Source organism: Stegodyphus dumicola, chromosome 6 (assembly GCF_044657685.1).
Source record: "Stegodyphus dumicola isolate Sdum_Otavi_A_Nest chromosome 6, ASM4465768v1".
NCBI classification, from domain to species: domain Eukaryota; kingdom Metazoa; phylum Arthropoda; class Arachnida; order Araneae; family Eresidae; genus Stegodyphus; species Stegodyphus dumicola.
The window spans coordinates 44,526,767-44,553,912 of NC_140773.1; the positions used below are offsets into that span (position 1 = coordinate 44,526,767).

The 27,146-nt window shown below is 33.9% G+C and overlaps 1 protein-coding gene across 1 annotated transcript; it reads right to left on the reverse strand.

Annotated features, from left to right (window-relative positions):
* Window positions 1-423: 423 nt before the first annotated feature.
* LOC118183457 (calmodulin) lies at window positions 424-25,474 on the reverse strand. The gene is made up of 5 exons (XM_035353006.2): window positions 25,197-25,474; window positions 15,973-16,003; window positions 9,685-9,828; window positions 4,836-5,078; window positions 424-955 (listed from the first exon to the last, which is right to left on the reverse strand). The coding sequence occupies exons 1-5, from the start codon at window positions 25,197-25,199 to the stop codon at window positions 927-929; spliced, it is 450 nt and encodes a 149-aa protein (XP_035208897.1). The 5' UTR covers window positions 25,200-25,474; the 3' UTR covers window positions 424-926.
* Between the last annotated feature and the right edge of the window lie 1,672 nt (window positions 25,475-27,146).

Genomic DNA, 27,146 nt, shown 5'->3' on the forward strand with positions numbered 1-27,146 from the left:
ATGAAAAATAACTACATCAAACTGCAATCTTTTACATGCCAGGCATTAAAGACAATTTAAAAAAAGTATTTTTTTAAGGTATTTTATACGAGAACAAGGACACACCGAGTCATTACTTCATTATAGATAGGTTAAATTCAATGAAGAATTTAGAAAAGAAGCCATACTTTAAAAACTATTCTGTTTATTTTATTTCGTATATACATGCAAATTAGATTGTTCTACAATTTAACAGAAAATAAGAAAAAACTACACTTGGGCTTCTTCGTAAAGTATATAAAAAATTTAAGAAATTAAGTGTTTGATAGTACATGAAACTTCTGCAGGAATTCAATTTGAAATAATAGCATCATTTTTTACTGCAAAAGTACATAGGCATAAATTAATAATGAATTAATGTTTTAAAGACACATCACACAAAAGTAAATAGATAGTCTCTCGAGAGAATTTTTATTGAAAAGTTTTAACGTGCATGTGAGGAACAACCTTGCACTCGCACGTAGCAAGCAATAAGTTCTGCAAGATTCCACTGGTTAACTTAAATAAAGTTTTAGAGAAACAAAATGGTCACAAATCAAAGAACATATGAAATTAATTAGATTAATGGAATGTGTAGTTTAACTTTACAAACAGCAAAAGCATGATAGAACAAATTTTCACTTTTAATTTACAGAAGCTGAAAAGTTAAAATGAGATTAACAGATCATTCACACATCACAAGTGCATCTTGCAGCCCTTGAATATGGTACAAAAATGTTTTTACAAGAGTAACACCAGATGACTGATAGAGTGTTACTTCCTAGTTTTTGTACATGAACATTAAAATAGAAAGAAGTAAAAAGAATCTGAACTTCTTAAAGCTTTAATACAGTCACTGTATCCCGCTGATGTGGACAGTGCTCCATTTCTCTACAACCAATATTTATTTACTTTGATGTCATCATTGTTACAAACTCTGGAAGAGAAAAAACAATAAATTAAAACCAAAATTTTTATTCAAAATAATTTGAAGACAAAACGTTTTAGTACAACTGTAGAAGAAAATTTTATAGACTATGAAATAGACAGATGCAGGGTAAGGTGATCAGCAATAGACAGTTTTTAACAAGCTGTTTGAAAAGTTAAAAAACTTATATTTATTTAATTATTAACTTCTAAGGAGAATTATTTATATGTACTCCCAGCTTCTTACACATGGTCATACCAAAGATGCTAGCCTATTTTTTAACATGGCAAAAATTTTTTGAAATTATTTAAGATTTTTAAATTGTAAAACTCAACCAAATAAATTTTCAATGAACATTTCTATCATCTCTTTGAAACTAAGATACCTTCTACTTCCAACCCAAACAATTTCCGAAAACATATCATCTACAAATATGGATTACTTTCAACACATTTGACAGTGATTTGTTACATCAATCAGGCAAAAAATCTTTTAGAATTTTACAAACTTTTCCTTCACAAAAAATTAAACAAATGGAGACATGTAATGCATGGATGAAATACCAATGTCAAAAACAGATAAGTATGATGCCACGACACAATCGCAAAATCTTCACATCTTTTTTATGTAAACCTGGCTAATTCTTGAGAAGCCTGTTAAGTTTTTGTAATGGTTATAAATAATAGTTATTTGTTTTCTCCTCATATCTCCCCCACCCCCGGCTCGATGCAGAGAACTCTGTGCCCACAGGGTAAGGTGGTGCAAGCCCAGTGTTAGACCCAGAGCAAGGGCTTCGAGCATCCCGCGTAGTACGGGCTCATGTGCTATTTTAAACTGATGCAAATACATTATTTTTCATAGCTGGATTGCAAGTATAATAGGATTTGGAAGAACTAATAATCCCAAATCAATAGTGAGACAGAAGACGTTCACAAGATAAGCAAATTTACTGCCTTTTCCAATTAATTGTATAGCCCCTTTAGATACAACTGACTGAAACTTCAACCAATGCTGAACTGAAAATGACCAAAAAAAACCTTCATTATTCATTGAAATAACAGCTGCTGCTACCCCCCTTTAGACTAGTCTTTATTACTATTCTTTACGATAAAGATGAGTTGAAACAGCCTGAATGAACCACACTGTTTCTATACCTAACTTGGACACCTTCGTGTTAGATAATAAGAACTATCAAACTGTTCTCCAAGTAGTGTTGTTTTTCAAATAGTACAATACCACTAACAAAGAAGGCATTATTCATATAAATTCAGGTGCAAGCATATTCGTATTAATTGCTGCTTAAATACTCTCATGGGAATGGCTGTTGCAGAAAAGCACATTTGATATGCCACTCTTTAATCATTTCCTTAAATATTTATAAACATGGTTTGAATACTTGCAAGTGCCATTCTATAAATATGGGTAGGGCAACCTTGGCTTGAAAGGAACCAGCTGCTGTGGGTTTCTACTAGTTTTTTGATAATGATGTGCTAAAATTAAACTGTTAAAGCATTAGTAGAATGGATTAATTCATCATTAACTATTCAACACAATTAGAAGGAAATTTTTAAGTTAGGCAGACGGATTCCACATAAACATACTGATGCTAATCAATGAGAACATATGAACATCTGCCCTGCCCTATTCATGCAAAATTATTCTCTGAACCTATCTTGGGACTTGCAATATGAACCTTGAACAATTTTACTACTGCAAAATAATACAATTCCCACGAGGCACTTGAAATGAACCTTCAAGACTTCTTTCAATAAGCTGGTTGATTTCTTTAGGAATGGCATAAAAAGTAATATACTCATTCTGATGGGAAATGCACAGTTTATTAAATTAATACCTTTCTCAATCATGTTCTGTAAAAGGAGGACCTGTTTCTTATACACTGCAATAACAAGTAGGAATTTTTGTAAACATTTTTAATATTTAGTCAAACAATGACATCAAATAAAAGAGTAGATTGGACACCTAGAAAGAAATGTAATATTACTGCATTACGAGAAAGTGGTCTTTCCCATGCTGAAATTGCAAGACAGGCGGGTGGTTCAGTGACTACATCTGGAGTCCGAAAGTTTTGTTTACGATATCAGGAGACACATTCAATAGAAAACAAAGAAGGAAAAGGCAGAAAAAGGTGCACCACATCTATTGATGGCAGAATAAAAAGACTATGTCTCCAAGATAGAAAAATGCCATCAGAAGTGATCTGAATGATGCTGGTGTTTCTGTCAGTTCAAGAATAATCAGGAGAAGATTAACAGATGTTGGACTGAGAGGTAGAATTCCACAAAAGAAGCTTATCTTAATTTTCAGCAACAACAACAACAACAACAACAACAAAAAAAAAAAAAAAAGACTACAGTGGGCAAAAGAACACATTAATTGGACAGATGATCAGTGGTCACAAGTTATATGGAGTGATGAAACTAAGATATCGTTATTCAGTAGTGATGGGCGAAAATATGCAAGATGTAAAATAGGAGAAGAGCTACATCCTGACTGCATTCAAGCATAACTGTGAAAAACCCAGTTAGTGTTATGATTTGGTCATGCATGTCAGCAGATGGTATTGGTTACCTTCGTGTCATCGATGGACACTGAATGCCAGAAAATACATTGACACTATTCTAGAACCAAAACTTCTACCTTCCATCAGAGATCTCTTTCCCAACAATGCTTCGTTTATCTTTCAGCAGGATTCTGCTCCTTGCTACACGGCCAAAATATCGGAAGAGTTGTTTCGTACAAAGAGCATTAATTTGCTGTCATGCCCAGGAAACAGTCCTGACCTCAATCCTATCGAAAATTTGTGGCACCGTTTGAAAACTCTTTTCTGAATGAGGCGCCCATCAAATAAATGGGAATTAATTGACGCTATAATTGTTTCCTGGCATCATGTAATAACGAAAGAAGAGCTTTTAAAACTCTTGTCAGCTCAATGAAACATCGATGTGAAGCTGTAATACAAAATAAAGGGTACCCTACTAAGTACTTTAACTCACCGGAATCATCACTGTCTAATGTATATTGATAACTATTATCGTTTAACTTTTTTGTATTGCAAATAATTGAATTTTGTGTTTTGTACTGAATTCAGTAATAAATTCTCTTTAAAATGATACATACAAGTTTGCATTTTGTAAAACGTAACGTTTTCTATCAGCATACAAAGTTCAAAAACATACAAATTTCCAAAAGTGTCCACAATTTTGGCCACCACTGTATATATATTTTTTTTAGAATAAAGAGGAAATACCTAAATTAAAAATGAGGAATTAAGTGAATACTACTAAATTAAATTATACAGTTGAATTACACATTTTTATCATATATAAGCAAGAAATTTAGAACCAATTTTACATGAAGACCCAAAAGAAATGAAATTTTACACCAATAAATTTCAAAATATCCAAAAAAATATGCAAAATAAGAATTAAAAAAATGTGAAACTAAAACCTAGAAACTACAAATCTGAAAAAATATAAGAGGATTTCAATCAAATCTGATATAACTTTCTCAACAGGAGGAGGAGGATACATCAGACTCAATAACAATCCTTCTTCCATTTGAAAACCACTGCGCTTCTGTATCCAAAATTACCTACGAACTATTCTAAAGTATTTAATTAAACAGTTCATCTGAAAAATTTTTGTGAACAGCTATAAAACTTCTAATTTATTAGAAGTTTATTGTATATTTGAATTTCAGTTAATAAAAAAGTAATAAATTATCTTAAACTGAACTTAAGCTTATGTTTTTACTTACAAGTTACTAAAATTAAAGAATTTTTATAATAACCTTATATATCCGTTCAAAGTAATAGTGTAATCCAGAAGACTAAGCAGGGGAAAAAAAAAAAAAAAGTTTGAAAAAATACCTTCATAGTTAACTTGGCCATCACCGTCAATATCAGCCTCCCTGATCATTTCATCAACTTCTTCATCTGTAAGTTTCTCCCCAAGATTTGTCATAACATGGCGAAGCTCCGCCGCACTGATAAATCCATTTCCATCCTTGTCAAAGACACGGAAGGCTTCCCTAATCTCCTCCTCACTATCTGTATCCTTCATTTTTCGTGCCATCATAGTAAGGAACTCAGGAAAGTCTATTGTGCCATTTCCTGATTAAACAGTTAAAAAATATAAGCAAGATCATATTTTTAATGGAATAAAATTAAAAATATGCTCAAAAAAAGTAATAGAAGCCTCGTTATTTAGTGGGAAAACTAACATCCCACCATGGACAGAGCAGTGGCAATGTATTAGGTTTCACATTAAAATATTAAATGAAACGTTTAAGAAAACTAAAACTAATAATCAATTTCATATATAATAAATAACTGACATTTGCCAAAGATCAGTATTTATGCTGAAAATTTAAATTTAGCCCATGCTGTGAAGAATAAATACCTTTTACTACAAAAAAGTTTACCTAGCTGGAATATTAAACTATTAATAATATGGCACTTTAATGTATAGCTTATTTACAATACAATCCTAGTATGCAATTTTCCTTTATGGAAAAACTAAAGATAATTCAATTCAACTCAATTTCTAATTAACAATTTAAATTTTTTTTTATTAGCAACAACTGAGTATGTATCGAAAATAGCAGGTTAAAATGGAAGAGCCTTAATCTTAGGAAAAAGTATAATACACTGAAGTGACAAAAGTCATAGGATACCTCCTAATATTTTGTCGGTCCTCCTTTTGCCAGGCGAAGTGCAGCAACTCGACGTGGCATGGACTCAACAAGTCGTTGGAAGTTTGGATGTCTCCTGCAGGAATATTGAGCCATACTGCCTCTATAGATGTCCATAATTGTGAAAGTGTTGACGGTGCAGGGTTTTGGGCACGAACTGACCTCTCGATGATGTCCCATAAATGTATGATGGGATTCATGTCGGGCGATCTAGGTGGCCAGATTATTCGCTGGAATTGTCCAGAATATTCTTCTAACCAATCGCAAACAATTGTGGCACAGTGACATGGCGCATTGTCATCCATAAAAATCCCATCGTTGTTTGAGTACGTGAAGTCCATGAATGGCTGTAAGTGATCTCCAAGTAGCTGAAGGTATCCATTTCCAGTCAATGATCGGTTCAGTTGTACCAGAGGACTGAGTCCATGCTATGTAAAAACAGCCCAGACCATTATGGAACCACCACCAGCTTGAACAGTGCCTTGTTGACAACTTGGGTCCATGGCTTCGTGGGGGTCTGCGCCACACTCGAACCCTACCATCAGCTCTTACCAACTGAAATCGCGACTCATCTGACCAAGCCACGGTTTTCCATTCGTTTAGGGACCAACCGATATGCTCATGAGCCCACGAGAGTCGCTGCAGGCGATGTCGTGCTGTCAGTAAAGGCACTTGAGTCTGTCTTCTGCTGGCATAACCCAAGGAAGACAAATTTCGCCGCACTGTCCTATCGGACACGTCCCTCGTACGTCCCACATTGATTTCTGTGGTTATTTGACGCAGTGTTGCTTGTCTGTGAACATCGACAACTCTACGCAGACGTCGCTGGTCTCGGTCGTTAAGTGCAGGTGGTCGGCCACTGCACTGTCCATGGTGGGATGTTATGCCTGAAATTAGATACTCTCGGCACACTCTTGACACTGTGGATCTCGGAATGTTGAATTCCCTAACGATATCCGAAATGGAATGATCCATGCATCTAGCTCCAACTACCATTCTGCTTTCAAAGTCTGTTAATTCTCGTCGTGCGCGACCATAATCACGCCAAAGCCTCTTCACATGAATAACTTGAACACAAATGAAAGCCCTGCCTAAGCACTTCGCATTTATACATTTTCTACGCCATACTACTGCCATCTGTATATTTGCATATTGCTATCCCATGATTTTTGTCACTTCAGTGTATAGTGATTAGGAATTCATTTCATGAATCCAATGCATGTGAAACTCATGACAGAAAACTGAATGAAAGGCGAGCCCATCATGCTGAATTCGAAAACCGGCGAGATAATTTTTAATAGGTAAATCTACTTACTTTAAGTGCACAGAACAAACACCTTTAAAAGCCACACAAAACATACTAACAAATAACGTTTTAAAGCACGGAAATAAACAAAATTAAATCAGCAGCCATCTCATTAAATATGTTATACTCAGAGTTGATATAACAATACCAGCTGCTTTTACACAAAAATTCAGGCATCTCCATATATTTGATACACAATACAATAAAAAATTACTAAGCTGAGCACACACAATTGGAATTTTATGTTCCTAAAGAGGAAATTGCCTTAGACAGGATATTCATCCTTGCTTTAAGAAATACTCATCACTTTTGAAGTTGTTGCTATTAGTAGCCTGACAGACCCTGGGCAGAGTACAACCATCAAAAGATTGATTAGATTTTTACTAAATGACATATTTCAGTTGATTAAATCTGCTAACCAACCTTTAGCTGACATCAAATTAATCTGGGAGCGTGCATAGTTGTAATCAGAGATGTAATATAAATGTTTCTAGCTTTCAATGTCTTAAGAAAGGCTACTTTATATCAATTTCCTATACAAATTAAAACATTTATATTTTAATAGTTTAAATGCAAACATTTTTCTCGGATATAGATGGCTGATTTAGAGCAAAATTTTTATAAAGCAGTTAAATTTCTATTAGAATGGTTCTACAGATAAAATTATAATTTGTTTTAACTTTTTTAAAATACATCTTTCATAACAGTAGATAAAATATCATCTTAGAGTAATAATAAAAATACCGATAAAATTACATTATTTTAATATATACTTTGTAAAATTTTATAAGTACTTTTTTTAATAAACTTATTTTTTATCAATTTATTCCCAAACTTTATCGAAAATAAATTTTAAACATTAGCCACAGTACACTTTCATTTTTCAATTACCAGAAAAACTACACACATATACACAAGCCTAATATATCCTTAGGTTATATACACAGTAATACATATAAAGTTGACAGCTCATTATGTTTTGGTTATGTAAATTTTAGGCACTTTAAAAAGTTATTCAAAATGTTCAATGAAATAACTCAGTTTAATATTTTCAGATAAATAGACAAAATGTTTTCACAAAATATTTTTTGCTTACAGGCTTGCCCATCAAAACTAAACACTCACTTCTAACAAAACACTTGAAGGGCCCTTACAAATCTGCCATACTAGATAAGTTTTTATTAACTATGAACTTCCAAAAGGAACACATAGCATAGATAAAAACAGCTCTACCAGAAGAAAAAGGGGGAGGGGAGAGAAGCTCAAATCTCCCAGAATTATGACTAAAAGTAACAGTATCAGTTACAAATTTTAACATTTACTATGCTTTAACCTTTTTCCATGTGTTATACGGACTAATTTTTACTTCCTTGTACAATTTAAAGGAAGTATTGCAATCCAAAAAAACTTTGGATATATTTTGATGAAAATATCCATTTTGACCACTCTTAAATACATTTGAATGATGTTTTTAAGTGACATTTGTACGTATAGACAGAAATAAAGGAATCTATTCAAAAAAGAAATTGTAAATAAATTTAGCAGACTTTTTTCGCGACATTTGTACATACGTATCTGTCATAACTCAAAAACGAGTAGCCTCAGAGACTCGAAATTTTGTATATGAGAGAATTAAAGTATGCAGTTGTGCACCTCTCATTTTGGTTGCAATCGGCAGCACTAAAGATCTGCATACATATATACGCACTCTATTACCTTGCTTAGAGAGTTCAGTTTTTTTTATCCTTATATGCTTTAATTTAAATTGTGCATGTTTTGCTTTACAAGTCATTGAATTATGTTCTGGTTAAAGTTTTTATGCCTGTAGTTAATTTGCATGCAATAGTTGTAGTACTGTCAATTTAAAAGCTGCTAATTGGTACTAAGCCTAAGAAGTCGAGCTTAGTGTCACTCAAACAACTTTTAAATTGATAATTCTAAAATTGTTAGATGTCTCATTTTAAAAATTTCGATTTGTGCACCAAAAACCCGTCTTTCGGCCAAATTGCTTTTTTTGCATAGAAACAAATTTTATTTGTGTTAAAAAAAAGAAAACCTTCTATTTGGTGTTTTATGTTTTTCTATATTTTACATTCTTTAATGAAGATGTTTGGAGTTTTTATGTATTTTTGTCTTGCCACGAAGAAAGATGCGAATTAATCGACTGAGAAATGTATCTCTAATGAAATTTGAGGCTATAAGTTTAAATGAAATGCAGCAAAAAGTGCATAATTTAATAAGACAATACAAGGAAGTCGTGATGTCCACATCAGATTTTTTCTGCATTAGGACCATTCAGTCAACTAAGTTCATAGCAAGGAGCAGAAAAACAAATCAACAGGATCTTACATGTCCTACTCCTTATTAAAGAATAAATTTTAAATCTGCATAATTTATTGAAATTTCTTGAGACATACTTAAAGTAGTGCAGGGCATATATGTCCCAGTAACTGGAAAAGGTTAAAGTATTTTAAAATGCATTCTTAATTGTTAACCCACCAATTCAGGTTTAACACTTAAAAAGCATACTGTCAGAAGTCTTGTTCCCCCCCATTCTTCTTATTACATAAACCTTCAAATTCATAAAGAAATATTTTTAAAATTTTAGATTCTGATTCTTATAATAAACAGAAGTTTTTAATTTACTTAACTTGCATTTTTTATATTAAAACTACATTCAGCACTTAAATTTATGATTTAGCATAGTAAAATTTCTTACCATCAGCATCTACTTCATTTATCATATCTTGTAATTCGGCCTCAGTAGGATTTTGGCCAAGAGATCGCATTACAGTACCTAATTCTTTAGTTGTGATTGTGCCATCACCATCTTTATCAAACAATGAAAAGGCCTCTTTGAATTCTGAAAGAAAAACACCAAATTTTAAAATTCATAAGCATTAGAATGACTACTGTATTATTTATCACAACAATGGCATTCCTTTACTCTACTTTAAATTTTGTCTAAACAAAATAGCAGGACTGGGATGTGCTGAAAAGTTAAAATAAGTAATTTGCTGAATACACCCCCCCCCACACAAAAAAAATATTTGTATAGAAATCTCTATCTCATCGCTAGCATTCAGTAGATATTTCTAGACACAAAGTGGGCACTGAAACAGAAATACAGTGGAACCTCGCGATACGAGTTTAATTTGTTCCAGCACCGAGCTAGTATAGTGAATTTCTCGTATCTAGAAGCAAACCTCCCCATTGAAAATAATGGAAATCCAGTTAATCCGTTCTGCGCCCCTCAAAATATCAACATAAAAATAATTTTTTCTAATACATAACACTAGTAAATAATACAACCACAGTTTATCTTTATGATAGCTTCCGACACCGACCTTTTAAATGCTTCTCGTTAATTCACACCAAAAACTGCTTCTCAACATCTTCTAGGAGTTACGGTCAGTGCTTGGAAGCAACTTTAACTCCTTTAGCTACATCAAGTTTCTTAATTTCTTCCTGAGTCTTCAGAAAAGCGCAAATTGTCGATGTCGAAAGGCTGTTAAGTCTTCGCCAATTCTGTCACTCTTACACCATACTTGTATAGATATCTATATTAATTTCAACAGCCATAGCTTTCTTATTTTTCTTTGCAGCACTATCCAAGGCAACAATCTTCTTGGAAGGCATCGTGAAATAATTATTTTAAAATTGAATGTAATAAACAATTGGAGGGATCTGACAATGGGATTCCCCGAGTCGAGCAGGATGGGAAATGGTGCCACGCACCAACAGCCCGGCTTATTGCTCGAGTCAATGCTTGTATTTAAGAGTCAAATTTTTTGCTCATAATTTCCTCTTATCTTGAATTTCTCGTATATAGAGGAATTTTTCATATCTGGAGGTTCCACTGTATCATTATTTTAGAAAATTATAGTTCACAGTCTCTTGATTGCTAATACAGCCTTTGTCTTCATAAAAAAGATACAAATCCTGCCTAACAGTCAGAAATATTCCTCGCAATCTCTTATAAAAAGCAACCAGTTTCACAGTATGTTCACTATTCACTACAAATCTTAAAGTGGGCATCTGTACATCATTGTAATAAAGAAGACAGGCCTTTAACCACAAGGTGGCAAAGAGGTGTACACTGGTGTGCAAAAATTAAGGACGAGACGGTTGATCCCCAATACGTAAGGACATGAGTAATGTAAGCAACACTTACTAAAAGAGAAATCAGAGGGATAAAAAGAAGCTTTATTGAAAAAGTAGCATGGAGCGCAATGCGACTGAAGGCCAAAACATCCCTGTGATGGGTGTCCAGCAAGAAACATCCGGTCTTTAATAGGGGATATGATCTCCCCTGACTGCTAGGCAGGTTTCACAGCATCTGCCCATGCTGAAAATGAGGGTGTCAATGAGTTGTTGATGCATTGCTGCCCATTCGTCTTGCAGCGCCAATCGAAGCCCCGGAATCGTCACTGGTGGTAAGGTACGAGCTGCCAAGCGTCTGCCTAGAAAATCCCATACATGCTCGATGGGATTGAGATCAGGAGATCGTGCCAGCCAATCCATACGTTCAATATCCTCACTCTCTAAGAGCTGTTCGGCAGCTACTGTGCGATGACATGGTGCATCGTCGTCCATGAAAAGGAACTGCGGACCCATAGCGCCTCTAAAAAGACGCACATATGGAAGAAGAATCTCGTTACAATAATGGGTCCCGTTGACTGAACCTGCGTCGAAGATGTGAAGGTCTGTACGACTATCAAGCATGATGCCTCCCCAAACGAGAACACCGCCACCTCCATACCTGTCCCTTTCAATGATGTTCGAGGGATGATTGCGGCTTTCCCGCCCTCTCCAGATGAGTATGCGATGAGAATCGCTACTCAGACTGAATCTGCTCTCATCTGTAAAGAGTACTCGTCCCCATTCATTGTCTCTCCAATTCCGGTGTTCCCGGCACCACAGAGAACGCCTTCTCCGATGAGCAGGAGTTAGTACACACCGCACAGGGCGTCGTGCAAACAGACCACCACCATGCAGTCTTCTGGCCACGGTAAAACTCGATATCTGTCGTCCAGTCTCATGTGTCTAGCGATTTCTCCCGCCTGTTTCTTCTGGCCTGTAAGGCAATATACCGGTCATCTGCGGGTGTGGTTCCTCGTGGACGACCACTACTAAACCCCTGGATAGCTGTTCCTGTAGTTTGAAATTGTCTCCAAAATCGTGAAATGATGCTGCGAGCAATTCCAAACTCTGCAGACACGCTTGTCACACTGCGGCCTTCCTCCAACTTCCCAATGATTCGATCTCTGGTGAAAGCATCTAGATGTCGTCTAACAGATTGATTATTTGCCATTTCTCGCTGAGGCAGCAACTCGGTGTGATTTTAACTGCTATACGGCATGCAATCTCTTTGTCAGAAATACTGATCTTACACCGACAACATGCTTTATACTACTCAGACACGCCCCCATTACGTCTACCTGCATATCTGCGCATATGCTACCGTACATCACCTTACTTAATCTCCCGATTGGTGTTTCTGTCCGCTCTGCCTCTTTGTTCAGCTGATATGCTAATTTTTCGACTTCGTCCTTAATTTTTTGCACACCAGTGTATATATCCATATATATTCAAAAATATTTATGGTATCTTTAAATACTTTGATATAAATTTTAAAACATGTTCAGACAATTACAATATAATACAAAGTCTGTAATTCGGACCTCAAGACACAAACTTTTTTTTTGTACGCTTTAGGCATGCGCGTTTTGCACAAAAAACGAAGCAACTTGAACATCTTGCATTGAAAGAAATGTTCAATAAAGTAAACAAATAATAATTAAGCTTTTTTTCTGTAAATTTTGATAACCTTTAGATCATAATTGCTCTTTATTTTATAAATTATGGTTTCATATTTTTAATTTTATAATTTCTGCATGCCATCTTACCAGATTTAAATCGATGATCTATATTCCGGAAAAACCCTAGTCCGGAATCGCCGAAGTTGAAAGAAAAGGAGTCAAAAATCAAAGCTGAAAGTTTAATTTGGAATTATAGTTAAGAAAAAAATTTTCAAAAGATCTTTTTGGGAAATTTGGAGTTTGGGAGTTAAAACCCTCCTCTGTTTGGATAGTTAAGATATAATCTCTGAACAACTGAATTCATATTATTTTCCAGAAGGCCTCAGCAACGATATGATTAATGAATATATATATATATATATATATATATCAGAGGTGGCCAACTTTTACTTACTTTGTTCTAGAAATGCACAGTGATGAGGGCCAGAGGCAAAGCATGTGCAATAGGTGCAGCCGCACTAAGCAGCAAAATATGAAACATAGGAATGAGAATATTTCCATCATATGATAAATGCTACAAGAAAAACATTCAGATTCATATCAAACGAATAACAGAACCGAATACCAAAGTGTTGAAAATTTGATTTATTGTAACCTTTTTTCTGCATCATCTCTCCTCCTTGAAATAATTCTAACTTTTACATAAGGTTTAGTTTTTATTTTAAAGGGATATAGCAATTACTTCGTTTTTCACTGCCACTGTTTGTATTAAGAACGGATTGTTCCAGCCTAATTAAGATGCAAAAATGAAACTCGAGGTTACATCATCTGGAAAGCTGAGTCGTGCTGACAGCTGATTGGCTGCTGTGAGATGACGTCATGTCTACTTCATGTACAAGTATCTCGCACTGTTCTGGTTTAGCCCTTCTTTCGATCAAGTGTGGCATGCTGGCTTACTTCATAAGCTATCTAACTTCCTATTACCAAACAGCTTTATCAAGCTTATGCATTCTTATTTTAAACATCGTACTTTTCAAGTGCACTGTGGTGAAGCAATCTCTTCAAAAAAGTGATTTACAGTGGAGTAGCTCAGGGCAGTGTTTTAGGACCGAAGCTTTTTACAATATTCATAATGATATGCCTCTACCTTTTCATTCTAATATACTCAAATATGACGACGACACAGTCATCCTCATCAGTTCACGAAGTCCAAATAATGCTTCAGAGAATCTTCAGCTCCAAGTCCACACCATTAACAAATTTTGTCAAGACTGGAAAATCAAACTAAATACTGATACATGCTGCATAGTTCTCTTCCGCAGATACAGGAAAAATATCCCAGTGAATATAAATATCCGACTCAATAACCAAGATATTTCTGTTGCCAACTCCTATAAATACTTAGGAGTATATATTGACAAAGCCCTAAATTTCAAAGATCATATTAATTGAAAGAAACTAAGTTAAACCTCTGTATAAAGAAAAATATTTAAATCTCACTTATTCGCCCAATAATCCTCTATGCAGTTCCAGCCTGGGCTACTGCTTGAAAAATAGACAAAAATTAAATCTTCAAAACAAAATTTTACGTAGCACAGTGAACGCACCCTGGTTCGTGCGAAATTCTCAAATTCACAAAGACCTGGATATCAACCCAATTCACGACCAAATGCTAATTTCTGCACACAATTTCTTTGAAGATATGAGAAATTCTCCCTATGAAGCTATTAAATCGCTTACAGACTATGAGCCTACTATTGAGCATGTAGTGAAAAGACCTCAAACGATCCACCACATAGATGTTGCATTTATTATGTTTGAACTTTATTTCCAAAAACTACAAAAAACTTCATTTTTCGAACTCTGACTCCTCTACCAATCTTAATGCTGGACACTGATCACGTGTTTCTGCTCTTCTAGACTCACCCAGAAGCTTAGACTTTCATTTAGTCTCTCGCCGCCATTGATATAATCATCCACGATATGCCCTGATATGCAATTTAGCAAAACTTATTTTAAGAGTTCTCTCATTTACTGATCTCGCCTTCGGGCGCGGTGTATTTTTAAATACACCTCTTAAATTTTTAACTTTATGGCCTATGGTATAATGATAATATACTGGTAAGAGCTCCTAGTAGCTAAAGCGAGCAGTAAATATATGATCCAAGATCCAATTTAGCCCTTCTTGTTCCAGTTTTCATTGCTCCTGGTGTGCTGTTCCAGCACTCATTGGAAGACAGACTGCGACGAGTGTCGCAGAGCGATAAGTACCGTGGTTCCAGGTCATGTTAGCTTTTCCAAGTTTAAGCGACGTCAAATCTCAAGTTGTGATTACCAGTGATCAACAGCCGTGGGCGGCATCCTGTTTCCAAGGTTAAGCAACGTCAAATCTCAAGTTGTAGTCACCGGTGAGTAACTGCCGTGGACGGCATCCTGTTCCATGATTAAGCGGCGTCAAATCTCAAGTTGTGATTTCCAGTGAGCAACCGCTGAAGGCGCCATCTTTAACACCAGTGTTTTTCAGGTCTAGCGGCAATGTTTTCCCAAGCTGCGATTTTGCGGGAGCAACCGCAGTGAGTGGCATTTACCAATTCAAGTGCATTCAAGGTTTAATTTTTCCAGGTGCCTTCTTGGCCAAAAGCATAGACCTATTTTTTAGTCAAGTGAAATTCAAATGAACCGCGTACTTTTGTTCTGTGTTTTTCGCAAGTAACTAAATGCCAGTATTCATAGAACAGGTAATATATTTACTGTATCATTAATAGTGTAATATTCTTTAAAGAAAAAACCCTTGGGGTTAATGAATAGTTAACTGAGTGGGATTTTTTTTACAATGATTATGTTACACCCTTTAAGTTTCTGGTAAAGTAATAAAAGCAATGAATAACCAGCAGCTCAAGATAAAGTTTTAACATTTTTTATGAAAAATTGGCTAATGAACTTAATAATATTCAGTTATCAAATGATACAGTAAGTCAACAAAATAATGCCATTATTTCGCATTGTAATTGGATGAAAGTAGTGAGATAATGAATTTGTTCAATTATTAGTTTATATAAGTTTTGAATAAAATAAATATACCGCGAACAGCATTTATTTATATAATATAAACATATTTTTTTTGTCAGCCACCAGAATTAAAAATCTAATAAATTATTTACTTGCATATCTGAAAATAAATTCATTATAACAGCGTGCAGATTTAAACACATATGCATTATTTACTTAAATTCTTAAAAACTCACCTGCTATTTGTTCTTCTGTAAGTTGATCAGCCTGAAAAAGAATAATGTTAATTAAAATTTATTCTATATGCTCTTCAGAAGAAAAAAAATATTAAAAAAGAATTCAAATAAGCAACAATTTCATAAAACGCTAATTTCTTTGTTGCTACACCATATTATTCACAATTTGAAAGTTCCCACAACCGTAAGGCATCATTTATTGATAATTAGCACTTTGATAAACACAGTTTGATATAAAAATGGAAAAAAAAAATTTGAGCTTAAATTTTACAAGTTCAAAATATAAAGCAAGCATTCAAATGACATTCAAGATTAAATATTTGATTATTTTATTACAGATTCAAGGTTAAAAAGTGACCGTATCAATATTTATATCACTCTTTTTTATTCTAAAAGATGGTTTATGAAATTATGACAAAGCCTCGAGGGCTATTAGCTAAGGAGAGGGATGCTATCATGGAGGACTTTCTAAGGGAAACTGGCTCGTATATATGTTACATGTGGAGAAACCCCCAAAAACGCCCATGCAGCTAGCCCGCTCACAAGTTTCAAACCTTGGGCTGAACTACCCGTGTTTAGCTGCTTTACTGTTAGGCCACTGGTTAACTACTCTGCTAACAAATTAATCTTAAGAGCTCCAAGTTTGCCATTTCAGGAGTGCTGTTAACCCTCAATCCATTTTTATGAACTCTGCTCACTCAGGTTAAGTGATACACATTTTTCTAGAAAGTAAGACTATTAACCAGATGGAATGGCTAAGCAGATCCCTAGATCTAAACTCTTCTGAACATACAAGATGCTTTTAGAAGGATAACTGCAACTCGTCTTCCTCTTCTGAGAAATTGAATACAATGCTAAAACGAGGGCAGCTACCAGAAGGACACGTAAACTTATTTCTAGTTAAGAGATCCTGTTATAAAAGCTGTGAAATTATTTATAGGGAACCACATCTTTTATTGATCTTCCTCCAGATTTTCTACCTTGTTGATTGATGCTTTCCTGCATCAATAAAGCCTTTACATGATGATCATGGACGTGTACTGTAACTCTCAAGAGGTTTGTATTATATCAATTTAAGACTACCAAATTTCATCAGATTTATGAAATAATTGACCAAACATGAAAATTCTACTTTGAACACGAGTTTAAAAACTATTCAAGAATACAAATTTTGTTCGATTCATACAAATACACAATACTTTCACTTAAGAAATGCTCTTTGTCAATATTTTTACAACATCACTTTCATACACACTGAAAATAATCTAAAAAGGTTTGATTTCAGTATAAATATTATGAAGCATTATAAATAAAATTTATGTCAGCATTTAAAAATTGCCATAAAATTTACATTCTGCATCATAATTACTGGGGAAGTTGTGCCATTTTTCCTGCATTTCAAATTTAATTTTATAAAAAGGAAAGCCCAATAAATTCTATATTGCCCATTCCGTTTGATAATCCGGCTGATCTTTGGAATATGATAACTGGTAGTTTGGCGACATTTTGGAGGCGATAAATGTTACTACCTAAGACTTTGGTTATAATGTGAGAAGTACTCAGTTCCGATTACGCATTATTTTGTGTGAGGGAAATGAGAGATCATGAGATATGTCATGTGACATTAATGGACGAATTACAATTCTTTAACCGGAAAAAAATCTGGAAATTTTGTATTTAGCTTTATTCTGTGTTGTGTGAAAGTGTTCGTTAAATTTTGGATCCCATGGCCCTAACTAAAGTGAATTTGAAATGGGTATTTAGTGGGATTGAAAGGGGTAGTGATAAGTGTTTTTTTAAGGTTGTGCGAGATAGAAGTAAAGATGTTTTATTAAATTATTTATTTTACCTGGTACCTTGCTGTGAACTATAAGTATGATTTTAAAGATCCTGAAACAGGCGCACATACGATTGCTTTTTATTTAGCGGAGGAAATAAGAAAAGTGTATCCGCCTAGTAATCAAGATTCTGAAGAAGATAAGGTAAGTTAGCATTTTTAATTATTTGAGGATATTTTTATGCATTGTTCTAAACGTAAGGAGTAAATAAAATAATATGGTATTATTGGAAAATTGTTATTAGCAATGATTTTTATAATTTAAGTAGTATTTTTGAATTTAATTATATTTTAATTAAATGATAGTTATTTTGTGAATTATATGTTTGTAGGAATTTGGTGTACGTTTTAAGTGGAAGTAAACGTGCATGGATGACACTAAGTACAGTCAAAAGTCGTTAATTCGGACACCCATAATCCGGACCTCAAAGCTAAAATCTTTCTGCGCATGTGCCTCATTGACGCATGCGCATAAGCGTTTTTGCGTGCGCGCAAGACTTTTACGACTGCGCATGCGCAAGTTACATTTTCGCGTGCACGTTTAATATATAACGGACGGTATAAGCTAAAATTACCTAATTATCCATTTAAGTTAATGTTGATGATTGCGTTGCTCCTTAATCTTCGAATTGGATCCGGCTTATTATTTTTTGCAGACTGTACGAGCAATTTTATAAAAGTAAGCTTGAACTTTCGATTATGTCAAATAGAATTTCTGATGCTGGATCTCCCAAAGGATCTACAAAACGAAAGTATGAATCGATGTCCATCAAACAAAAAGTGGAATTGCTACAAAAAATGGATAAAGGCATATCCTTTGTTTATCTAACCGTTCCGAAATCTGTTTATCAATTTCTTCACGCTGCTCTGCATGGGGGGAGGGGAGGGGGCTCACAATGAACTGGAAGTTGATCTGTCAGCACTATTCCTCCTCATTATGAATATCACAAATACAAATCAAATAGTTTTCTGATTGCAATTTTCTAATTTCGGCTATGCGTAATGTATGCTTTACGCATGCGCGCGTTGAAAGAAATGTTTAATAAAGTAAACAAATAAATATTAAGCTTCTTTTTTTGTAAATTTTGATATCCTTTCGATCATAATTGCTCATTATTTTATAAATTACAGTTTCATATCTTTAATTTTATAATTTCTGCATGCCATCTTACCAGATTTAAACTGATGATCTATAATCCGGAAAAATCGATAATCTGGAATCGCCGAAGTCCCGACGAGTCCGGATTAAAGACTTTTAACTGTATTTGTAACCATTTGTAATGTTTGAGGTATGAATTCGTTGGTGACGTTTATAATATAATAGATAGTTTAGAGGTAAAAGTTTTTGGATATTTTATTTATTTTATACGCGAAATGTTCATCTTTGTAAAGGAAATATACTTTTTCGCGATCAGGTAATTTCATATATGTTCTTTGTACTGCATTTAAAGATTCACAAAATTTTCATGCATTTTTGTGAAATTTTTCAAATTCATGAGAAAAAAGCAGTGTACATGGATATAGTGAAGAGTGTGCGCAATGCCATTTTTGTGCAATTCTGGGATGTTTTTTTAGGTAAAAATAAGTTGACGTGTACATGGCTTAGTGATATTTTAATCAAATGATAGTTATTTTGTGAATTTTATGTTTGTAGGAATTTGGTATAAGTTTCAGTTGAAGTAAACGTGCATGGAAATAATTTAAATATTTGATACTAAGTACTTGTAATGTTTGTGGTATGAATTCGTTGGTGACGTTTATAATATAATAGCTAATTTAGAGGTTAAAATTTTTTGGATATTTTATTTATTTTATACGTGGAAATGTTCATCCTTGGAAAGGGTATATACTTTTTCGCAATCAGGTAATTTCACATATGTGCTTTTTACAGAGTTTAAAGATTCACAGAACTTTTTTTGCATTTTCGTGCAAATTTTTGTAATTTATGAGAAAATAGCAGTGTAGATGGCTAAAGTTAAGAGTGTGTGCAATGCCAATTTTGTGCAATTCTGGGATTTTTTTAAAGTAAAAATAAGTCGATGTGTAAATGGTTTATGTGCATGTGCTATTCTGAAAAACGCGAAAGGAGTTTGCGATTGTGCATTTTTCCCCAATTTTGCAGTTAATATTTGTCATGATTAAGCAGTTTTGTTACATAAAATTTCTAGCATAAGTGTAATTCGGCTAGTAGATTGTTGGAAAAAGTGTTCAGTAAATAAAAAGAAAAGAAACATGTCTTTACTTCGTGAAGACAAAATGGCGGCGAAAAAAAAAAAATAGAGTGTTGCTGTAGCAGAGTTGGTCGCCAAATTTTCGCCAAAAAATCGCCAAGTTACCATAATCCGAAGGATCAACCGATAATCTTTTGCCACTTTTCAGTTACGTTCACGAGTCCTTGTTCATAAATGGATTTTATCAGCAAAAATGTACTATTAACATCAAACATTATACCAAGAAAGAAGAAAGTGAGACAACCCTCTCTGTATTTGAAGTATTATCTCACTTTTTTGAAGAAAGTGAAACAACCCTCTCTATATGATCAGGCACATATATGATGATAAGTTACAAGGATTTTATTCCAACCAATTATTTTCAGTTTGACTTTTCTTTCCCTCCCGATTTGTTTTCTGACGGAATGTAAATTTTTTTACGATATAGATGCAAATCTAAACATGTTTCAGAAGCAGTACTTAAGCTGAGTTTCAAGAGTTCAAATAGAATAGTAGCGGACTTAGCTCTGAGTATATGCTGCATGCTTGAATTTAACTCTCTAGCCCGTATTAAACACCTATCAGTTGACACTGATACTTCTAGGCTCGGCCGTGCTACCAATTAAGCGTTAGTTAAACTAAGAAGCCAGTCGTCAGCTTATTGGCGATTTGCGAGGTGCACACATCTGTTTTAATTTAGTTTAAATAAAAAGGTTAGTTAAAACATTTCTTCTGCAGTATTTATTCTTCAAGACAGTGAGAATCCGCTATTTCATCTCATACATAGAGTTTATGCAACCAAAAAGAAAAAGGAGACTTTATAATGTACAGTAACATATTCAATCCAAACTAAATTTTTGGATTAGTGATCAAATTTGTGTTACCTTTACAGAACTTGTATAACTAACAAGCTTTGGATCTTTTCAAATGACAGATTTGTTAAAGCTGCCCTACTGCCAATACACATTCGAGATGTTTCTTGGTAGTAGATTCAATAAGCACAGCTTTAAAATCTCACCATACTGAAAGTATTACAGCATTATTATTAAATAAACTTCTTGAAGTTCATGAGGAACTTAAATATAAACCAGATCATGCTTTCTTACTGATCCCATCTTTTTCAAATAATGATGGATATTTGAATAATGAATATTCAAAGTTTTTATAATGTCTTGTGTCATACAATATGGGTTTGATTTAAGCAAAGACTTTATTTCATCATCAACCTCCGTCTCCCCGACCGATGTGTGTCTCTAAAACCAAAACTGGCAACAAAAGATTTTGTGAACAATTACTCGCTGTTGTATTTTAGTATTGCACTGTCCCTATACACTTTTGGGCTCAAGTGCAGAATAGCCCACTTATATGGTGTGAATCGATGTGAACATGGATACAGAGTTTGTGCAATTCTTTGACGCATTTTTAAGTTGGCGATTTTGAAAAACGCACGAAGCAGTGGGGTATTCTGCATTTCCTCCCACCTTTTGAAGTTTCAGGTATGTTCTTCCATTTATAGAAGTAAAGCTTGGAGTACAGTTTGATCTTCTATCTTCAACTCGTAAAACCTCCAACATTCAATGAACTACCCCGTCTGATACACTTTCCCAATAACTCACCATTAATAATTTACTTTTTCTGCTACAAACCTATTAAGGAAGAAAACTTACCATGCTGACATTCATTTTGCATATTTATTTTCTTTATATATATATATATATAAAAAAAAAAAAAAAAAAAAACCTGGTTAATTTAAATTAAAAAACAAACAACTTACAAATGAAAAATGAAATTTAAACACTAAAAACATCTAAAATATCCCCCAAGACATCAACTTTCTTAACAAACAATGTATAACATTTGAAAATGTCCTTTTCTGACCCAAAATATAATTAGCATCTTCCTTAAATTACAGAGTTTAGGTGCAAAAGGTCAAATTAACTCTTAATACATATAAAAAAAACTAAAAATTTAAGCATCGAAACAACACTCAAGAATGCTTTCATATTATGAATGAATAAAATAGCCAAAATGATAATATATTACTGGGGGAAAAAAGGGCACTGTTCTGTTATTGTGCCCAAATTCAGAAATATATGTGTTACGGTGAAACGAAATCTGGAGAATGTTGACTTTCACCGGTGAATCTCAACATTTACATAGTCGCTTGGTGCATGTCCGAAATATTTTCCAAATACTCTTATTTCTGACTTACACCGGTAAATGTCGACATTCACCATGTGCTAATGGTGAATGTTAAACATATAAGAATATTATATTTTTTTCTCCATAATTCAGTCTCGAAAAAATGCACTTGAGACTTAAAATGAGAACTTAAGAACAAACACACAGTACATTCAAAATGAGAAAGGAAAATAATAGAAGTTAAAAACTTGCGATTCCAATCTTATTTACTGCAACAACTTAAACTATTATTACACTTTGAATTGCACAAGAGGTCCTTGCTTTTACAACTGCATTTATTTGTGGAACACTTCCTTTTGCAATGACAGCATGTACATATACTCCTCTCTTTTCGACCTACACCAGAGCATATCTGTGATTGTCGACATACAACGGTGAGGGTCCGAATGTACAAGAATGTAATGCAATATTCGATCTTTCACCAACGCATTTGGTGAATGTTGACATTCTCCAATTTCGGTCTTTCACGGTAACACATACATACACATGTGCATGTATGTGTGTTAATGTATATATTGTACGTACATATATACATTAAAACATCCATCCATGCATACATATACACATTTTTTAATCCGGTCCCGATAATAGAACAGTAAAAAAGAATGGGGCCATCCCTAATATGAAATACCAGCAAATGAAAAATATGCTGGCTTAAATATTTCATATTTAATGATCATTTTGATAAACAGCACCCAAAAGTTGTAAAAATGTAAATAATTTTTTCTTCCCTTACAAAATTTGTGTTTTAGAATGTAGCATTTAGCTAAAAAGTATAATGATTCAATTCTCCCACAGTGAACGCTAATGACAGAAGATAAGCAATGGAATTTTTTCCCTTACAAAATTTTTGTTTTAGAATGTAGCATTTAGCTAAAAAGTATAACGATTCAATTCTCCCACAGTGAAAGCAAATGACAGAAGATAAACAATGGAAATATAATTTCAACAATGAAGTGTTAGAATAAAAACTAGGATGTGTTTTAAGAGAAATTCCGGCTTAGGTGCAGAATTGTCCACTTATTTGTTTGGAGCTTTCTACAAGAGTAAGAATTGGATTTTTGTCAAATTTTCTTAGACTTTTAAAGTGAAAATAGGTCGATGTGTACATGGATAAAGTCTAGGAAGTGCGCAATGCCATTTTTGTGCAATTCTGAGACTTTTTTTAAGTGAAAATAGGTCAACGTGTACATGGATACCAAGTATGTGCAATTCTTAAAAATGCACCAAGCAGTGGGCGATTCTGCACTTCACTTTTCTCGAAATTCCTTGCCTTCTTATTTAGGAGAATTTATGTAAAAAAACAGACAAGCTGTGCAGAATAATAGTCTGGTAATATTTTCAATGCAACTGCCAAGAAATGCCTGCCGGGAATAAAAGACATTTCACAGGTGAGCAAGCTTGAAAATATATTTTGATGCCAAACTATCAACAAATGGCAAATACTGCCAATTATTACTGGCAGATTGGTTAATTCATTACTGGTTTTAAAATATTATACTATTAAACTGATTGAACATTTAAATTAGATGAAGCGCAAAATCGCCTACTTAGTTGGCGCTTTTTACAAGAGTAAAGAGATTTGGATTTTTGTCAATTTCCCCTCGACTTGAGTGAAAATACATTGATGTGTACATGGACAAAGTCAAGGGTGTGCACAATGCCGAATTTGTGCAATTCTTAAAAAACGTTCCAAGCAGTTGGCGATTCTGCACTTTCCCCCCCCCCATTTAAGTTAATTTCATACTAATGCTATGCAAGGGCAAAATATAACACGATTTAAGCAGAAAACTACAGCTATTACAAATAAAAAAAATTTGTCTTGAAAGAAAGAAAGCTTTTTAAATGACTTGCATTTGTTTCACATCAAGAAAGTCCTGAAAGTATCTACATAACTAACTCACCTTAAGGAAATAGAACTTACAGCAAAGCAATAATTCATGACTTTAATAAATTAACTTGCTTCAATAAAGAGGTTGCATCACTTGTGTTTAATCATCCATTTAATGAATTTATTACAAATAATGGAAAATAAGACAATTTTACAGACATTTAAGAGTCGGATAGTCTAGAAAAAGGACATTTTGTGAACAACATCCTGAACAGAAACTAGCCTTGTAACACATATGGAAAAAATCCTTATGATATAGTTAGGTATTTGAATGCAGAACAAACCAACATTTTCAAAGCTTTAGAAACACAACTCTTTCAAACCAATTTTTACATAAATTATCTGCAAGAAAATGCAATCCGACTTTATTAAAAAAATGTACGCAAGTTATCCACCTTTGCAAAATAAAAGGAAGCAGAAACAAAAGAAGAGTTACTTTAGAGAAATATGTAAGAATTTGATCTACCTTCATCTGCTGAATTAATATAGTCAGATTACTTTTTTTCCATTCCTGAATTTATATCAAAATTAATAATCATCTAAATTAAAAACAATGTAATAAATTCTTATTTTTCATAAATTACTCCTAGGTAACTAAAATTATTTGAACAATTCTACCTACCCACTGCTTTAAGCGCGCAAATATTTAAAACTTTGTAACCGGAACCGTAACGCGCATCGTGGCCAGTAGTATGCCGGCAAAAATTTGAAACCAAAGATTAAAGGAAATAAAAAACTTTAATGAATCGTACGTATTTCAGTATAACTGAGGCACATGTACATGACTCAAGATAATAAGATAATTAAAAGCTAGTTAAGAAATAGATGCCTAGGTCACCGATACATGAATTAAATACGCCGATTTTCTTTTGACATTTTTAAAGCTTAAAAAGACAGTCATATTTGCGAAAATCCTGTAGATGTTTTTTAAAAAAATCAATTAGGGCACACAGTTCCGTAATTTAATAATTATTACGTCATCTCCGAATTACTGCCTACGAGTACACTTCGCCGACTGGACTAGTTATACAGAAATATTAAAAAAAATTCTTAAAACGTTAAAAAAAAATTTTAAATTACTTACCATTTTAATACAGTACGTAAATAAAACAGAACAGTAACACAACACAAAGCTACAGCAAACGCTTACGAGGCAGAATCACAGAACTGCTCAATACTTATCAAATGCGCTCCGACGATGGCGAAGGCAATGACAAAACATCAAATGAACTCCTAGCAGTTGTGGGACTGTATTAATCCACGACCACAAATCCTATACCAATGCGTCCAAAGTGTACCTATTTCACACACTAAAACTCTCTTTATGCATACAAACGAAAAACGAAATTCTGACGGTAAGACGTTGGATTTTATACTGCATTTGATTGCAAGAACTATTTTCTCAGTGCGTAAGAATCACTCACAGTTGCGCCATTTGGGCGCGCAGTTGAGGCGAAAAGCGCGGTCTTCTCAACGCTATTGTATGATTGGTCGAGTTGTACCTGCAATGCAGCAGCTTCATTCTCTGTGCCTGCCGACACAAACAGTTATTCCGCGTTAGACGAAAGGTGTCGAAATGTGAATCTTACTTCTCAACAAACGGACTCTTGATGCTTGTCCGGAGAAAATTATGCTATTTTTGTTTTCGCGTGACCGCTGAATGTATCATATTATGCAGTTTGAGCGGCAGAGGCTTCGTAGATGGTTTACATGTTATGTTGAAACTGATACTTTTTCTCCCATCATTAGTAGTAGCAAACAGGGTTTTATTTTTCAGTCACATTAATTTAAAATATTTTAGATAGAAATGATCATTTAAATGTAAAGTGTTATTTTTTAATATTTTTTCTTTATATAAGTATGTGTTTTAATTTTCGTTTTTCCGCATTGTGAGCGACAGCGATTGATGAAAATTCTTAATTATTATTTTGCCACCAAAAAATAAGAATAGTGCTGTGAGAGGAAGTTTTTCTGCGATTTATACATTAATGCAATATTATCTCACAGATTACACACGATAAGTAATAGAATATTCATGTTAAAAACAGTACATTGGAAATAATTGATAAATTTTACTTATAAAAGGAGTGACAGTTTAAAGTTGAATTTTACCTAATATTAGATTTGATATATGTTCACAAATCAGTTAGAAACTATAATCATACAAAAAATACACACACATAATCCCCGTACCCTGATAACATGGTTTCACAACATGAAATAAAAAAAATAATAATAATTAAAAAAAAAAAAAATGCAACATATTCACTACTGTTATTTCACGAGAATACTAGGAGACTTAAATTGCAATTCAATAAATGTCGGGGGGGGGAGGTGAAACAATATTGAATAACTGGAGTATTTTATACAACTTTTTTAAAATCTCAGATTGTAATTTTCTATGTGTCTCTCGTGTGACCCGCATGCGCAATCATAAAAGTACTTTTGGAACTAAAATATCTTAATTGTTTGCTATAAAATGACGGGCTCGAATATGTTGAGAATATATATTGATTCACTTATTAATATTTTATTATTTTACTAAATTCTGCGTTTTGTTTGGTTTATTTTGACTACCACAAAGTACGCGAAGGCTAGCCAAGGGGAGGGATGCCTCGATGGCGGGCTTTCTAGGGAAACTGTCTTGTAACAGAGTCGCATATGAGGAAAACCACGAAAATGTCGGTGTAATTAGCCTGTTCACATGAAATCAAGCCCAGGTCGAATTACTAGTTTTCAGCTACTTTACTGCTCGGCTACTGGTGAGCCCACTCGATTATTTTCGAAAACACAAGAGTAGCGTACGTTATTGCATAACAATGAGAGAATTCAGTTGGGTAGCTAACTATTAGTCTCATTTTCAGATAATATAAAGAACTAAGATATAAAGAACATGTGTACTAAATAATAGTATTAGTATAAATAATGAAGTGATGAAGATTATATGATGGTAGTGAAAACATGTATTTGCGTAGTGTAATGAGGCGAATAATGACAAAGTATCAATTCGGAGACGGAGCACAGCAATTGTTAT

Coding starts and splice junctions, on each gene's coding strand:
- LOC118183457 (XM_035353006.2), bottom strand. Junction 5,079..9,684: donor AAATGAAGTAGATGCTGATG/GTAAGAAATTTT, acceptor CTGTTTAATCAG/GAAATGGCACAATAGACTTT. Junction 956..4,835: donor TGGCCAAGTTAACTATGAAG/GTATTTTTTCAA, acceptor TTTCTCTTCCAG/AGTTTGTAACAATGATGACA.